This window comes from Hippopotamus amphibius, chromosome 4 (genome assembly GCF_030028045.1).
Source record: "Hippopotamus amphibius kiboko isolate mHipAmp2 chromosome 4, mHipAmp2.hap2, whole genome shotgun sequence".
Taxonomy (NCBI): Eukaryota; Metazoa; Chordata; class Mammalia; order Artiodactyla; family Hippopotamidae; genus Hippopotamus; species Hippopotamus amphibius.
This window is the reverse complement of record NC_080189.1, coordinates 152934557-152952946: the sequence shown is the minus strand read 5'-3', so window position 1 is coordinate 152952946 and position 18390 is coordinate 152934557. Positions and strand designations below refer to the sequence as shown.

The following is an 18390-nucleotide window of genomic DNA, read 5'->3' as shown; positions in this document are numbered from 1 at the left end:
TTTTGGGAATACTAGACTAAATAACTAACTCCACTTGTGGAGCCTGCTGACTAAATTCAACAGGCTCCACAAATGTAACATTATTCACATCTTTAATATCTTAATATGCTCTAGTATACTGTTAATCTCCATAAGGAGGGATATATTATATAGTACTTTCCAAATTTATTTGACCATATGAAAATCTCTTAATATCACACCTATTATAACATTTCCCAGATAAGTGCTACTAGAACGAAACTTAGGAAACACTGGGAGGGATCGTTTGTAGGAAAAAAAAAAGACTAAAGACTCACAGCTGATCAAAAATTTAAATAAAGCAGCATAAAAGCTGTTGTACAAACTAGTAAAATCTTACTATTACATGCATACTACTATTCTAAAATGTCCTTAGATAACCACACTTACGCAGTGTATAAAAAAGTGGAAGTTAAGTCACTGTGTATGCTCTTAATAAATTAACCACTGTTGACATTAGGGGGCACTGAGTTTAACCCACTAGTTCTCACACATTAACTTGTTCCAGTTCCAATTAGAACTATCTACCAGAGGACCTCTCTCCTGGAAGAAACAGGAGAAAGGAAATGGGGCAGATAAACTATATTCTTAGGGAGGAAAAAAAGAAAAGCAAAAAGGCATCAAGACTTCAGGAAACCTCTAACTTCTGCCCTTCTAGTGGCAGAAACTCTTCTTTGGAAGGCTTCCCTGTCCCCTTCTGTATGTGATTCTGGTCAGGCTGCCTATTTAGTGTCCCAATCCCAAAACAGACATGAAATACAGACCTGGCCAATCACAGTCCTCACTTTCCTAGTCACAATGATTGGCCCAAAAATGGACATACTAGCCAAGCCAGGTGAAGAAGCATCCTGGAATTTTATACACAAATGCCATGAAAAAGAAAATCTTCCCTCTGGATTCACTAGTTGGGTAGGGAAAACCTGATTGCCTACTACTATAATCTCCTAACCTGTCCCCTCCCCACCCCATTTTGGGATACATAAAGGAAGTTAGCTGCAACATACTCAAAAATCAAAGCACTGAAATGGAGAATAAATGTCCATGATCACAATAATTCCCTGGTCATGTTGCCTGAGTATCTAAAGTCAGTTCCTCCTCTATACTCTATGAATTCCCCTTCTCACTTAAGCTAGTTGTAAGCTGGGTGTCTGCTGTCTGCAATTTAAGGCCCTAATCCACGTACATAACTCAAGAAAGAGTTGCAACTCAAAAGCACTCTTAAAGATTAAAAAAATAATACTGACAGTGAGAATATTAATTACAATTAGTACAAACGTCTTTCAAAAAGGGTGTGATTTCTAACAAATTTTTTAAACAAATACTGTTGACCCTAAAATTCTATTTATAGTAATTAATCTTACATTTAAAAAAAACTCACAAATATGCAATAATAAATGTATAATGTTATTTTCTATCACATTTGTCATATGAAAAATTAGAAACCACTATGTTCATCAGTTGAGGTGTAGTGTAACCTATGATGCAATATTATAGAGCCATTAAAAAGAAAGATGTGTATCTATATGAAATAATTATGAAATGCCAAGGAGTATCATGTAGTGGTTAAGAGCTTACCTTCTAGGAACAGACTACATGGGTTCAACTCACAGTCTGACCTTTTATTAGCTTGGCCTCTTATTCAGTAATTTGAGGAAATTACTTAATCCCTCTCTGCTACAACTTCCTCAAGTGTAAAATGGTGATACTATTATGAGGATTAAACAAGTTAACAGGTTCTATGGCAGGCTCTAAAAAATTATTTCACACTTGGTAAACTCTCAATAAACTATTATTCTTTTCACTAATATGAAAAGCTGTCCAAGATATCATGGAAAAAGAAGAAGAATATGTATGAGCAAAGATCACAAACTGGAACTTCCCTGGTGGTCCAGTGGTTAAGAATCGCCTTCCAAAGCAGGGGACAAATGTTCAATCCCTGGTCAGGGAACTAACATACCACAGGGCAACTAAGCCCGCATGCCCCTACACTCCACAAGCAGAGAGCCCACACACAGCAACTACTGAACCAGCGCGCTCTGGAGCCTGCAAGCCACAACTAGAGAGGCTGCATGCTGCAACTACTGAGCCTGCGTGCTCTGGAGCCCACACACCACAACTAGAAAGAAGTCCATGTGCCACAACTAGAGAAAAAGCCCATGTGCAGCAACGAAGACGCAACGCAGCCAATAAATTAATTTAAAAAAAATATCAAAGCTAAGGAAACTGAGGTAAAATGTGGTTAAATGTCTTGAAAGTGGAAGAAGATGTAGAACTTTTGACTCCTATTTTATGCTATTTTGACCACCGGAATTAACCTTCAAAATTAACAATTTTCAGAATCTTTTACCTGTAATTTTAATTTTTAAGATGACAGTTTAAAAATTACTCTAAAACTACTCTAAAATAATCCTCAGACAGATTATGCCCATCAACTAAGAATATATATATAAATTAGAAAACATATAAAATATATAAAGAAATACATAAGAAAAATATAAACAAAATATATAAAATATTAAATTTGACAGTATAAAATATCTCAAACACACATCATTGATATCATTCTGTTACCAGGAATAAATATATAGAAAAATACTAAACTCTACTCCATCTACTCTGAACTATCTTTTTAGTAATAATTGTGAAGATCTAGTTTAAATGTTTCTGGGTAGCTGCTTCCTAAACTACTGTCTGTCACACCATCCAATTTTTTTCTTTAATGAAACATCTTCTATGCAAATACTTCATTAATAGGTGCTATGACAAAAGGGCACAGAAGTGAAGAACATGAATACCTGTTTCAAGAATTTGAAAATCTACTTTAAATAAGATGTTTATACATGAAGCTATTAGCAAATTGTGCCAAACAACATATGCAGAGGAAAAGAAGACTACTGCATACACAATTAACCCTTGAACAAGAGCGGTTTGAACTGCACAGGTCCACTCACAGCAGGATTTTTTTCAGTAAGTACTACAGTACTACACAATCCAAGGTTGGTTGAATCGATGTATAAGGAACCTTGGATATGGAGGACCAACTACAAAGTTAAACTCGGCTTTTGGACTGCAGGTGAAGGGGGGAGTGGGGTGGGAGGGGTTGGCACCCCTACTATCCCCCCCAGTGTTCAAGAGTCAGCTGTAAAATCCAAGTTAGACATAAACTGTAGGCATTTTCACATACATTATCCCAGTTTTTAACAACTCTGTGAAGTAAGCATCGCCATCTTCATTCTGGAGAAGGAAACTGAAATTTAGAGAGGTTAAATAACTTCCCAAAATTAAGGCAAATCAGGGTCTGAAATACAAGTCTGACTCCAAAGTCCTTTTTTTTTCCTTCTTTAAACTACATCTTACAGCCTCCCACATGTGCATGATTACAGAGTATAGCAACATTTATAAACACTAGGAAAACAAAGAAAGACATCATTGTAGAGAATAATTCCTAGGAAAGATTTTGTTGAGAAATGAAATGTAAGCTGAGTCTGAAATTAAGTGTAAAACTGAAACTACTGTTAATTTTGTGATTAATACCACAAAAATTTCTAAACGGAAAAAAATCTAAATATTTTCCCTTGGGTTTATACTGACTGGACCTAATCATTGAAATTTTTCATCTCTTCTTCCATTTTGTATTCTCTTGCATTTTTATTTATTTATTTATTAAATTTATTTATTTTATTGGCTGTGTTGGGTCTTCATTACTGCATACGGGCTTTCTCTAGTTGCAGTGAGCGGGGGGCTACTCTTCATTGTGGTGTACAGGCTCCTCATTGTGGTGGCCTCTCTTTTGTTGCAGAGCACAGGCTTTAGGTATGTGGGCTTCAGTAGTTGTGGCATATGGGCTCAATAGCTGTGGCTCACAGGCTCCAGAGCGCAGGCTCAATAGTTGTGGCGCACGGGCTTAGCTGCTCTGCAGCATGTGGCATCTTCCTGGGGCAGGGATCGAACCCATGTCCCCTGCATTGGCAGGCGAATTCTTAACCACTGCACCACCTAGGAAGTCCTCTCTAGCATTTTTAATGTATAATCTACCCCACCCCCATAATGACTCCCATTATAAAGACTTAAAAAACCAACCAAAGAAACCAACCCTAAGCCTAATATTCTATATTTCTCTTTCCAGCTGGTCAAGAGACTAAAGAATAGAAACATATTGCCATGCAAGCCTCTTTCATGTTAGTGGCGAGAAAAGCTGAGGGAGAGAGTTAAAGAGTATTGCTCAAAGTTACAGAACTTTACTGGCCAGACTAGCATTATTAGATCAGTCTTCTAGAGTTCTTTCTGTGGCCCTGTGCTCCTTAATTTCTTCTCACCAAAGTACCAATAACAGAAGAACAATGAGGTCTGCAGTTATATAATAGGTTCACTCAAAATGTCTTTGAAGTTAGATTTTATCCAAAAGCTCCTTCAAAATTCTACATTCATGCCTAATTTACTCATACTTACCGTAATATTAAAGTGGTTTAAATTACGTACTCTAAGTAAAATTGATACTTCAATAATTATTATGTTTGTTCCCACAGCTTAGATTCTAAGGCTTAGAATCCTTAGAGTATCCCTTGAACACAATGTCACATATCCCAACTCCAGAAGCCGGGCACAAATTGTGTAAAGCTCCTTTCACATTTACTTTTTCCTTTATTTTTCAAATTAGAACCTTTTTTTTAAAGCACAGTAAGTTTAATTCCATTCTTTCAAAATGTATACTTTCTGGCAAAGCTATAGTAAAAGTTGTTAGAGTTGTTTATTTTAATTACAACATTTTCAAGAAGTTCTACAAGGGTGAGTCAATAAATTATCCTCACTCTGGCTACAGAATTTATTTTAATTAACTTTTAGAAAAGACAAATACATCATTTTTCGACACAACCTCCTTGCTTTTCAATATACTTTGCCCATCTGTCAACAAGCTTTCATATTCGCTCATTAAAAATTGTTTTACGTTACTGTGAGCCACGAATGTACCAATGTCTTCACCACTTCATCAGAAGTAAATTCGGCTCCTTCTTGATGGCTAACACTTGTGCGACCTTCTTTGCACTTCTCTAACCTTTCATACACACTTCTTCGTGACAAAACGCCTTCTCCATACTGTACACAAAGTCTTCGATAAAAAAGAGCACCAGGTACACCCTCAGACCACAAAAAATGAATCACTGCACACTGCTCTTCTTTCATGCAAATCACAAGTGGGGCATCCATTTTTGCTCTCACCACAGTTACAAATGAATTGATGTAACACGTTCACATCTGCACAGCAGTGACTGGGGAGACAGCTGCCACAAACAGAAAGCGCTGATAAGACAGTGTGGCCAACAGAAGTTTTAATATAACCGGAGTGCAGATAATTTTTGACTAACCCTCATACTTACCTGGTTTAAATCAATTAAATACAAATTCACTTACGAACTCGTTAAACAACCTGGATGGAATTTATACATCACAATACCTCATCAGACATTTGCTTTTGGGGGAGGTCACTCAAAAATTAAGTAAGGTTGCATGCTATTCATATTAACAACAGATCCAACTACTTTTAAACAAGTTAAATAATCTCTTCTTCTTCCTTGATATTTATCTTCTCTGCCCAGATGTGAAGGAAGAAACCCCTTGTGGTTTCATTATTTTCCTTTTTAGGATCTCTCTTTTTTTTTTTTTTTAATTTTATTTATTTATTTATTATTTTTGGGGGAGTACACCAAGTTCAATCATCTGTTTTCATACACATATCCCCGTATTCCCTCCCTCCCTTGACTCCCCCCCCACCCTCCCTCAAGTCCCCCCCACCCTCCCCGTCCCAGTCCTCTAAGGCATCTTCCATCCTCGAGTTGAACTCCCTTTGTTATACAACAACTTCCCACTGGCTATCTATTTTACAGTTGGTAGTATATATATGTCTGTGCTACTCTCTCGCTTCGTCTCAGCTTCCCCTTCACCCCCCGCCCCCTCCTAAACCTCGAGTTCTCCAGCCCATTCTCTGCACCTAGGATCTCTTTTTTTAACAATTCAAATTCCAAATATGCTTAGTTCTTCAATCCTACTTACAGGTGCAAAGTATAGACTTTCTATTTTACTCACTGTATCAAAAAAGCACCCTATTCACCTTAACCAGGAATCTATCACCAGTAAGAGAAAAAGATTCATTCATTTCCTCCCCAATAACATACTGCTGATTCTCCACCACATACCTTAAAGCCAAATAGTCACATATATCTTTAATATAGTTAAAACTCTTAACTATGTTTATGTATAACTAGTATATAAAGTCTTTGGCCACTGGTGATAGTATTAAATGTATTCAATAGAAGTTAATGTAATGATTTCTTACTTTAACCACAAATACATTGTTTCCAACCAAAAATTCATGAAAGAATGACCTCGTTTGAGAAATAGGCTTCTTTTTAATAATAGCCATACAGATCAATATTGGTATGTTTGTCAGTACATACAATTCCATTTCATAGGATATAGGTTTTATCTGCAACAGTCATTTGCCTTACTTGACGACATGCATTCTCAAAAGATATAGTTATATATCTTTATCAATAAGTGGGCTTTTCATAATATTGACACACATAATGTACAAGGATAAGCATGAGGAATGAAATAAAATTGAATGACTGAACAATTCCAGAGTCGTATGATTATTATCTCTGTGGCTTAGAAATTTTTTTTTTAATATTTTGAATGACTATTTATAAATGACTGAAATACTCCCTACATGTAACTAATATTTTTGGTTTCTAGTTTACAGTTAGTCTTTTATCTAATCTCTATTTATCTAGTTTTATATATGTCTAATATCTCTTACTGATTACAAATATATAACAGTGCAATAAAATGTATATTACTAGAGCAAAAACATGATTTTAAAATGCTCTTTCCTAAAAAATGCGTCTTTTTCTCATCCATGCCACTGTTAATGAAAATTTAGGTAACAGATTATCATTTTTAGCTAAGATGCTTTGGTATACCAAACATTAGCATTGGCCAGCTAATATGATATTTAGTACCCAATGGAACATAATGTATCCCATTCTATATCACAAACATATATATATTCATGATCTTCCTGATGTTCCCTGGAGCTTACACTGGTAGAAGTAGTGTGCTCCCTTGCTAAACAGCTTCTTTAGAAATAGAAAAAAAAAAATAGGTGAAAAGTGACACATTTGATATAGTTAGCCTGCTGTGTAATTGTTAAGACTGACTATAAGTATAATTACTACTGAAGTTGTAAAAAAGAAATAAAAAGTAAAAATTCCTACATTTTGTTTGTAAGTTTCAAAGCAATAGATACTTGTTTATTTGCCTCATGTTATTCATCATCACGTTGTCTTTAGTCTGTTATAAATAGTAATAGAAGAACATTAGACACAGATACACTAAAAGCAAGATCTTAGATCACTAAAGACCATATAACTTTCATTTCTAACAAATCAACTTAAAATAGTTACTACTAAAGATATTGTTTTTAGAGATGGACAATAATCTTCAACATAAAATGTTTCCATGATAACCTATGTAAATGTTCCCATTTTCCTGAACAAAAAAATAATACAACTAAAATATCCATGTTACACTAACTATCATACTCTGATTTCCAAGTTCTGAATGATTCAAGATAGTCACACAGAAAAGAAATGCCTTTGCTAAATCTTGCCCTACCATATTCTTTCAAAATTCTAACAGTTAATTCATTTGATAAGCAGTTTCAATAGACTGCGTATCACATTTGCCAAATTCATAGCTGAGATAAAGATTACAAAAACATCTAGAAGATGAAAAGTTTCAAAGTGGTATAAAAACTATCTTTCAAGAGATAATCAAAGATGTCACAATGAAGTCAATTAAAGATTTTAGAAATGACAACACAATTCACCAAAATACTAACATATTGTAAAATCTATGCATTTCCTCTAAAATATGAAAAACCATTAAAACCTCTGTAAAACAAACTTAGATAAAATACTTAAAATCACTATTATGAAGCATGGAGACGATATTTCATAAAACAAGCCCTCCACCTTTAAGAGAGCCACAAATTATAACTCATAAAATCACGATTTTAAGTGTGGCCTCAATTCAATTTTCCTAAGCATGAAATCATAGTACTTAAGTTCAGTAAAGAATAATTTTACACAGTAGAACTGCAATAGTTAGAAATCCCAGAAGACAAAATTGTGCAACATGGCTTTATTTTTGTAGGTTTTGTGTGTGCAAAATCACATGGAATGTTAAGACCATAAATATTAAGCTGTTTGTAGTGAAATCCACTATTCACAGATTGGGGGCTGGTGCTCTTTCCTCTGATTCTTCTCCATGTTCCCAGGCTCTATCATAGCAGACAATATTTAAATCAATAACTTTAAGTAAAAATCTCTCAAAGTTATTTCTGACTTCAAATATCCATTTTACCACCAAATCCTATCGTCCTCTGTTACCACTTCTCCCAAATGTGAAACTTCCTTTTCATTTCTTCAGCTGTATCCTTACTCCTGATCCTAGACTTTTCCCCTAACTACTGTACCTCATTCTCATGAGATGGTTTCCCTAAATTGTCTTAAATTCAACTGCCAAAGTTATCTTCTCTCACTGACATTCTGCTCATGCCACCCACCTGGGCATTCCAGGGCCTTTGCATTACATTTTTTATTCTACTTAAGAGCCTCACCCCTCAGCAACGTATTCATTTATAAGGTTGCCACTGACTTTCAACTCCCCTTTAAAATGTCAGTTTCTTCTTACCCTTGGTAAAGGTAACAAATTCTCCCTTCGAGTAATCACATTTGCTCCTAATCCATCTCGGTATGGAATACCTTTTACATTTAGCTCTCAATCACACAAGTAATTTATTTAGACAATTTTAGCACAGTGATTACATACATTGTTTCCTCAGTTGTTTGCATATCAATGTCATCCCTATCGGACTGAAGAGACATAGATTAAGGGCTGCATCTTTCAAAGCATGCGGCACAACAGCTATCTACAATGTCACTTGACCCAGGTAAGATGAGTCACTAAATAAAACTACTAGAGAGAGCTTAAATAAACGAAAAGAAAATTTTTTAATCTCTATGGTTTAACTTTAAAACATCTATTACTTTTCATTTCCATGGACAGCTGACATACTTTGGTTTCTATTAAGCTTCACTGTCACTACTCTGATTTTCAAAGCATGGTTAGAATTTAAAGTGCAAGTTGAGGGTTGATATAGGGTATACACTTTTACACCCTGCAATTAGGTTCTTTGAAAATCATCAATGTCAACTCCAAGACTTCTGAGTTACAACTGAATCTTCACACAAGACAAGAGCTTCAGCACCAAAAGAAGGGAACAGCGCATCTTCCAATGGGGGTGGGGTGGAGGGTGGGGGTGTTTGGTTCCCTTCCCTGCAACTGGTTTAGACTAGTTTCTCCATAGCAGGGGCTTTCAATTAGGAAAATTCAATAAACTACCATTAACATCTGGAAACAATATCCGAGAAAGGCGACTCAGTTACTTAGAAGAGAGGAAGGCGTACTATGGATATCTTTTTCATAAAACTCAGCAGCCAAATTAAGCTCTGCATTCTTCATCTTACCAACACATATTTTTTCCTACCTAATAATAAAAGCAAGTCTCATTCAATTTAGTCCTTTCTCGAGCACAGTCTCAATTCAACCTGTCAGAATTTGACAAGCGAAAAAAAAATTTTAAGTGTGTGTGTGTGTGTGTGTGTGTGTGTGTGTGTGTGTGTGTCGGGGGCGGGAGCGGCGAGGAGAACACCAGGATTCTCGTCTACATGGCTTCTTTTTCCGAAATCAGTAAGTCTTGGATTTCCTTCACTCCGAACTAAGCCCTCAGATTCCAAATATAGTTCTTTAACCCTAACCTCGCCACTCAATTACATATAAACCTTACCAACTACAGAACCACAGCAGAAAACCCTACAAATCGCTTGCTATTCATCTCGGAAGTCATGCCCTGCAGCAACTGCCTGTCGCCGAACTGAGGGATATTATCCAAATACAACGCAACGGAATCAGACATGCAGAGCACACACGGCTTCCGCGAGGGAGGGAAACGCTACCCGGAAAAAGTGAGCTCCTCACAAGCCTCGGGAACATCGTGGTGGGGGGGGGGTCCCAGAAGGGAGGGGGATAGAAGAGCCCGAGTGGGGGAATCCTTCCCTCTCAAGTAAGAAGGGCTGGATCTCCGGCCGCAGGCTACAGCCTGTCCCTCTAAAAAAACGAAGAGGCGGGCAGAGGGCCCTTTGCTTGGGAAGGCGGAATGCAAACACTTTCCGAGGTCCGAGTGCAAGCCGGTCCCCCACCTCCCGGGGGAGACGAGGGGTGTCCCATGGGTGGCTGAGGGGATTCCCGGCTCGCGAGGGGCAGCCTGAGTCGGAGCAGTTTCGCCTAACGCGCACCCGTGTCGTCTCCGGCCGGTGCCCCGCGAAAGCACGGCTAGAGCAGCGTGGGGCCTCCCGGGTCGGGGGGAAGGAAGAGGACGGAGGGGGTGGGAATGGGATTCCCCCCTCTCTGGGAAGAGCGGCAACAGAGGAAGCGCGCGGGCCAGCAGAGAGCGGCGTGCTTCAGACTGCGGAGCTGGGATCCCGCCGCCTGCACCGGCAGCAAGGAGCCCCGCAGCGCCCGCCGCACCGGCCCCTCTGTCCCCAGGGGCCCAGGACTTCGGCTGCGAAGGCACTGGGGCCTGACACCCCCCGGAGCCGGCCCCAGCTCCCGGGGGACCCCGCGGGAACACCCCAACCTCCAGCAGTTGTCAACGGTTGTAAAACGTCCGCCCCCCCCCACCCCCCAACCCCGTCCCCTTCCTCAGCCTTCCCTCCGCCCGAGGCCGCAGAGAAGGGTCACCACAAGCGAGAAGCCTGAGGCAAGCCGGGAACAGCGGCCGCGGCTATCCTGGGCCTCCTCCCCGATTACCTGTGAGGACTCCGACCCGGATTTGATGGTCGTGGTTAGTGAGGATCATTCCCTCGGACGCCATGTTTCCCAGCGCAGTCACTGCACTGACAGGAGCCTGGAGAAGCCCGAGCCCAGAGCGCGCGGGCCGGGAACGCGCTCGCCTCGGAGAGCGCGAGAGCGAGAGCGGCCGGGGAGCGTGAGGCGAGCGGGGAAGTGGGGGGAGGCGGCCGAGCGCTCGGCGGCCTGCGCGAGTGAGAGGCCGGGCCCGGAGTGCGCGAGTCCGCAGCGGGGGGCGAAGGGGCGGAGTCAGGGCGCGCGACCCCGAGCCCGGATCGGAGGCGGCGAGCTGCGGGTGGGTTACGCGGTGGCTGCTCAGGGAGAGCTCAGGGAGAGCGCGCGGAGGCGTACTAGCGAGGCGGGAGCGACTCGTGCCGCTCTGCGGAGCGCGAGACCCAGGCTGACTAGACGGCAGGAGACTGAGGGGAAAGGAGAGCACAAGCTCCGGAGGTTGCGGGGGCGGACTCGGGGACAGGGGCGGAGCTACACCCAGAATCGTGGTACTCTTGGAGAGTGAGGGGAGGAGCAAGAGCTCGGCAGCAGGGCGCTGGGAGCGGGAAGGAGCCGGCCCAGCCCGAGCAGGACCGGGGAGCGCTCCTGGGCGCGCGAGTAGCCCCGGATTGGCTGGGAGAACGCGTAGCGGGTGCGCGCGAGACACGAACGCTGCCTCCGCCGAGCCCCAGACAGAAGCAATCCCCTGCCGAGCCCGGCGCCTTGTCTTTTGCCGGCGACTCCCCCCGCCCAGCTTTTGGAGTGGCGGAGTCGCTTTCCCGAGAGGAAGAGGAAAGGCTCCAGGGAGACTGGAGGTGCCTTAGAAAGCTGCGTGGGTGGCAAAATGCAGCTACTGTGACAGCCCGAGGTGGGCGAAGGAGGCGGAATCCTATCCCGCCTCTTCGTCCCGCTTGCTTTTAAGTCGGCTCGCCCTACCGGAGGATTTCCCAACTCCAGAGCTGTATCTACAGGAGGATCCTCATTAGCGAAGCTTAGGAGCCTGCGGCAGAGCAGCTTGAAGAGAGATACCTTGCTTCTCTTTCTCTCGCTGTCCCACAGTTTTGCGGCATCGGGCTTCTTCGCTAAAGGCTCTACTTTTAGGTGAAAAGCACCAGTCTTTGAGAATGAGATTAGGGAATGTTCCTCCCACCTGAGCCACAGTCACGAAATTGGAAATAGAACCCCGGTGATGGCAGTTTTCATTCCGGTATTTGTGGGATGTGAGATTACCACAAAAATAGCTTTTGTTGCCACTTACTTTCATGTGTCTTTCATGAAGTGTGTTATTAATCACCTGTGGCTATTTCACATCGGTTTCTTAGTTCCCTTTCGTTCTGGCCGTTTCAACTTCTGGATAAAAAAACATTACATGCACACACAGGTATATTTTTTTTTTTCTTCTCAGCTATGGTAAAACCGGGAAGCATAAAAATGAAAAGCAAAATGTCCAAAAAATGTTTAATCATCAACATTTGTATACAATTAAAATCTCAGTTTGATGGTTATGAGTTTTATTGTGCCAGCTAGAACGTGAACTTATCCTCTGAAGATTCACATTGTTATGTATTTCATTTTAAATAATGGAAGTACAAAGGGGATGATGGTTGGAATTGAGGTGGGGTAAAATTAATTAGTAAAATTTCTTTTGAGTATGTTTATTGCTTGTATTTTTGACAGTGATTTTAAAATTGAACCCAGATCATGAACCCACTTCTTATGATAATCTACCACCGTAGAGCCTGGGAGCCAATGGATTCTTAACTGGTTTCAGATGAGAGATATATATGTGAAAGTGTGTTTTCTTTATTTCAAACTAAGGATGAGCAAATAGTTGGTTACATTACCTTTCTATCTTTATTCCCTCTAGTGCCCCCAAATTTGAAATGATTTTAAAATATCCTGAATTTTCAGAGAGAAATTCTAATCCTGCCTACTATAGGTTCTGTAACCTTAAATGAATTGGGGCCTTTTTCTTTATCCTTTAAATAAGCTGGTAGATAAACACCCTTTCAATTTAGAATATTCCATTATTATTCACGGAAAGAAACTGGCACTTTTGTTTCACAAATAGAAAACAAGGGTCTTTATCTATAAAAGAGGTAATGGTGAAATTCATTAAAATTTAATTGAGAAGGGTGAAGATGAATTAAGCCTTTTAAAGTATATGGAGGTTTGTTTGTTAAAACTACTAAAATTGCTGAAAAGAAGTAATATTAATAGAATTTAAAATGGACCAAATTATAATAGATGCTTGTCTTGCAACAATTTTCTTCAAGTATGTTCATCTCTGAATTTAGGAAGCTGTAACAAAATTTACACAGGAAAAGCCCAGTGACCTTGCTGCCTAGTGTGACAGCAGTTTCTTTTACTGCTGGTTATTGAATGAATATTGCAGATGCACATGCTTTTTAACTCCTGTTACTGTGTAACATTTCTTCAGAATTCATCCTTGAATCAAGTGTTACAACAAACAAAACTTTCTGGAAAGTAAGAAGAGAGTAGCGTTTCCAAAGATTGATAAATGTCTCAGGAACATATGGGGAGGGAGGGGTAGAAAGTGAAAAAGTTGAGTTTGTATATAAAGAATTAGAAGTGCCCAGGGATTTAGTCTCTCCATCCCTGAGATTTTAATAATGAAAATTAAATGAGTTTACACTAACTGAGAATTAACATGAAAGATGGGTAAACATTTGGCTGTCATAATGACTTTCATTATAAAGAGGAAAGTTTATCAGTAGAAATGGATTACTGAATGAAGGAAAGTTGAGTTTCTCTGGTAATGGTGTATTTACATTTAGCCCTCCTAATACTTTAGTTTTCCTGTGGTTAATCACACTTTCAATATAAATAAGGCAAAAGTTTATTGGCTTTTCTGGGGTTAGACTCTCATTAGCACCAGATGTAAGCAAGAACAAATTTGGTAATGGATTATTCTTTGGCTAAGGCTTATTCTACTCTTGCCTTTTTCTTTTTTTTTTTTAATTTATGTATTTTTTAAGCCCTTTATTGGAATATAATTGCTTTACACTGTTGTGACAGTTTTTGCTGTACAACAAAGTGAATCAGCTGTATTTATACATATATCCCCATATCTTCTCCCTCCTGCAACTCCTTCCTGATTGGCTACTAGCCACAACTGAGTGGATTATAAATGGGTGCAAGCAACATTTTGAATATACTTAAAGCCACTGAATTGTACACTTTAAAATGATTAAAATGGTAAATTTTGTTATGTGTATTTAGGACAATTTTCTTTTAAAAATGGATGTGAGATGAAGCTCTCATTGATTTTAACAGTATTTTCCCCAAAGGAAGTGTGATAGAGTTAAGATGAACTTTTGACTGACTGAATTAGGCAATGTATTAGTTCCTAGGGCTGCCATAACTAAGTACCACGAACGCAGTGGCTTAAAACGACAGAAATTTATTGTCTCGTGGTTCTGGAGGCCAGATATCTAAAATCAAGGTGTTGGCAAAGCCATGCTCACTCTAAAGGCTCTAGAGAAGAGTTCTTCCTTTGCCTCTTCTAGCTTTCAGTGGTTGCCTACAATCCTTGGCGTTCCTTGGCTTATAGTTGCATCACTGTCTTTGCCTTTATCTTCACATGGCCTTCTTTCCTGTGTGTATTTTTACTTGCTCTTCTTATAAGGATACTAGTCATTAGATTTAGGGCCCATATTAATCCAGTATGACCTCATCTTAACTAATCACACCTCCAAAGACCTTATTTCCAAATTTCAAGGTTGTATGTGGATGTGAAATTTGAGGGGATACTATTCAACTCAGTACAGGCAGTGACAGATTACATTACTGTGTAAACATATAAATTAGAAATTGAGCCTATTAGAAGGAATGTTCAAAAGTTTTTTTAAAAGCTGAGATTTAGAAATTAGACACATTTTTAGAGAAAATACAGTTCTATAGAATAAAGAATACTGCAGAAATTTTTGATATTTGACCTAAATAGCCTAATGCTTTTCCCCCAGAAGTAGTTTTCTAAATTAGAAATTTCTAAAGTCTAATAAGATAAATGTATTCAGTCCTACTAATGAAATTGACATTTTGATTTTAGTTCTGATGCCCCTGTTATCTTTTAGTGAAGTGGAGCTGAGCCACCTCAATTTCTCATGGAGTCTGATGACACTTATTTGGGAACAACTAGAACAATGTTTTCCAACATCTGCCATGTTTATTAAAATAAATTGAACTTTTCCTTCCTTGGGCTTTTGATATTATATTTCTGCTGCCCAGATTGCTGCTTGAATAATTTTGTGCCACTGTCCTTTGTATTTTTCCCCACACTTACTCTCTTCCTCTGAGGTCCCCAACTGGAAATCCAGATGTATGAGGATGTTTTTGGTTTCAAGTGACTGAGCCTAGTTTAAGCCAAAAGGAATTCATTGGCTCACGCAGCTAGGAAGGTCAGACAAGTATTGACTTCTGTAGGCTATAATTTAGATCAGTACTTTTTGAGTCCATCTAGGGACACCTGGAGACTCCAAGACCTTTTCAGAGGGTCTACAAAGTCAAAAGTATTTTCTTACTAATACTAAGCCATTATGTGTCTTTCTCCTCTCATTTTCTCATTAGATACCATGGAATTCTCCAGCGGCTACATGATGTGTAGTGATATCATCACTCTGATAGCTAATGCAATGTATGTTTGTATACTTCTATATTTTAAAAGTTTTAATATAGTAAATATCAATAGGTATAACCTACTCAAATAAAAGCTCTTTGGAGTCCTCAGTAATTTTTAAGAGTAGAGACCAAAATCTTGGAAACCACAGGCTTAGATCATGTTTCCATCCCAAAGCACTAAGGCAAAGAGAGTAGCATTTTCTGATTGGTTAGGTCTCAGTCATGTACTCACCCAGAAGATCAGGATCAGCTGAACCCCTACCAAATAGACAAAGATCAAGGGAGGATGCATCTGGGTACCATATGTAAGGCTAGTGCCTTGATAGGTTAGTAGTTAGAATGGCTTTAAACTGAAATATCAGCTGAGACTTAAAATTGTTTCTGGTAATAAAAAGTGGAAAAGCTGGATGATACTTCCATTAAGGTATCTAAATTAGAATAACTGTTGGGAAAGTAAATGTATAACCCCCCCCCGCCCCCCCACCACACCCTCCTATCGCTCTCTACCATTGCTATAGATTTGCATCTTTTCTGAGGGCTCTAATTTATACCTTTGATACCACCCACATTATTTCATGTTAATATTCATAAGCTAGAGAAGCTCTTCCCTGTGTGTCCTGACAATTTACAAATGTACAAGGTCACCACTTATTGATATGGCTGCTTACCTGATAAAGAAGGAAACCAGAAACAAAAAAGTTTTGTTTCTAAAGAAAGCACTGGTTTTCCTCCCTCCTTAATTCAAAGAAAGTGTAGACGAGAGGAGGAAAGTATTTGCTAGAAGAGGAAGGAATTATTAGGTAAGGGAAAGGAGAATGAGATTTGTTAAATGGAAAAGAAACATTAAGTGTCCAGAAGCTATTTGATTTCTTAAAAGGGCTCTGTCTACAAGGCCTTCAGTTTTTAGGATTCAGTATACACAAGTAAAGGAAAAATAGTCCAAAACTTAACCACTGACATGGATCGAGTTTGAGTTTTTAAAAAAAATCAAAAGCATCATGCTTTTCTTAAATTATTAATTGGTATCCATATAATCAAAGCCCAATTACCCTATAAAAATCGTTTTGTCTCTATAAAAGAAACAAAAAGTCATTTTGTTAACCTAACTAACCTCATTTTCTCCCAGGTTGACTTAAAATTGGAGGAAATATGGTTGATAGGAATTTTTATACAGTATTTTAGCTTAAAATGAACCTTCAGTAGAATTTTGAAATGTTAGAAAGCATCAATGAATTGGTGAAGGAAGCAGAGATGATAGATTTTTCAGTTGTCCTGAAAAATCTCATTTTACCATGTAATAGTTACATTTCATATTTATCTGCCTGTGTATCGCCTGCTGTGGGATTGATTGGGTGCAGAGCAAGTATCCCTTTCCAACACAGAACCTTGTCTTCTTCCCATTTCCTAATATTTGATGACTAAATACAGAACATATGAAGCAATAGGGACTTTGAATTGCTAGCAATACAGGCTCCTCCCAAGGTACCAGAGGGGCTGTTAGAAATTTGCCTTGGCATGTAACAGCTTGCAGAAGCCTCGGCCTATAAAAGGAGATGCTGCCTAACGTGGCCAGAGTTCACACAAACAATACTAAAGCTGGATTTTTCTGCCCCGGATCTAAAAGCATAAGGCAAAATGTTACATGCTCTCCCTTGCCCCTTTGATAACTGCAATTCTAGACTAAAGATGAAAATAGCAGACTGTTGTTGTTGGCCTTATTTCATTTAGGAAAGAAGTATGACAAACATCACCAATCACTTGGTGATCATTGCAAAAAGGCAAATTTTGGGGGTGAAATGTTAGCAGATATTCTTTGCATAGCTAGAATGTCAAGGTAAAATAAATTAAGCCACAAAAACAGTACTATCCAAGATTATGGTTATTAAATGTTTTGCTGATGGATTAGAGTTTTCCTCAGTTGAACTTAAAATTGAAGAGTATCTCCCAAATACAGACAAGAGTATGAGGGATTTTATTCTCAGAGAAACATAACTGGAATATTATGAGTATAAAGAAAATTGTAATGTTTCAGTGCCATCGATATTTTCTGGTTACTAATTCAGTTTTGCTAATAATTTGATTCTGAGATGGGAATGCCCTAAATATAGACATATTCCAGCCACATTGGAAGGTATAGCCTTCTCTGTAATTTAAACTAATAATGGATTTATCAGTGATTCTCTTGGGAGTTTGGGTATCTCAAATGAGTCTCTGATCTGTTGGGTAAGTTGACCAAATAAATTTGTACCCACAAAGCTGAGATCCATATTCTAGACTTATCAAAATGCAGACACGCAGGTACAGCCAGCCAGTCTGATAACTTTGCACTGCCATATAGGTGAAAGTCGGAATCCAATGTGAAGTCTTAAAGACAGTAGAAAAAAAGGCTAGAATATTTCAGTTTTGTGTTTTGAAGAAATTGAAAGATTTGGAGCTTTTGAGGGAAAAGCCATAAGCCTAGTAGTAATTAACATACAATTTTAATAGTTTAGAGATGACAAATAATTCATTTTTTTAAAGAAGTTATACATCTCTGCTAGCAAGTGAATTGTTTATTTCATGCCTTGGTTAACAACAAAATAAAAATTGAGTAAAAAGGTCAGGTACTCATCTCAACCCATTTCAATGGTAAAAACAAACAAACATAAAAACGATTTTAAAACATTTGAATGGTGTTCTTTTAATCCAACTTTTAAAACAGGAATCTAAGGCCTTGAGATTAAATGACTTATTCAAGATAGTCAGTGGTACAATCAGATTTATATTCCTGAT

The 18390-nt window shown here is 39.0% G+C and overlaps 1 protein-coding gene across 8 annotated transcripts in view; it reads right to left on the bottom strand.

Moving 5' to 3' along the window:
- Positions 1–11424, bottom strand: part of GPHN (gephyrin) — a 596826-nt gene extending 585402 nt beyond the window's left edge. For 5 of the 8 annotated variants that reach the window (XM_057732172.1, XM_057732168.1, XM_057732171.1 and 2 more), the window contains exon 1: positions 10948–11424. In XM_057732172.1, coding sequence (XP_057588155.1) covers positions 10948–11011 — 64 coding nt within the window. In that variant the 5' untranslated portion in view covers positions 11012–11424. The remainder of the gene's footprint in view (positions 1–10947) is intronic. The other 3 variants (XM_057732173.1, XM_057732174.1, XM_057732175.1) reach the window with 1 other exon arrangement.
- Positions 11425–18390: the final 6966 nt, after the last annotated feature.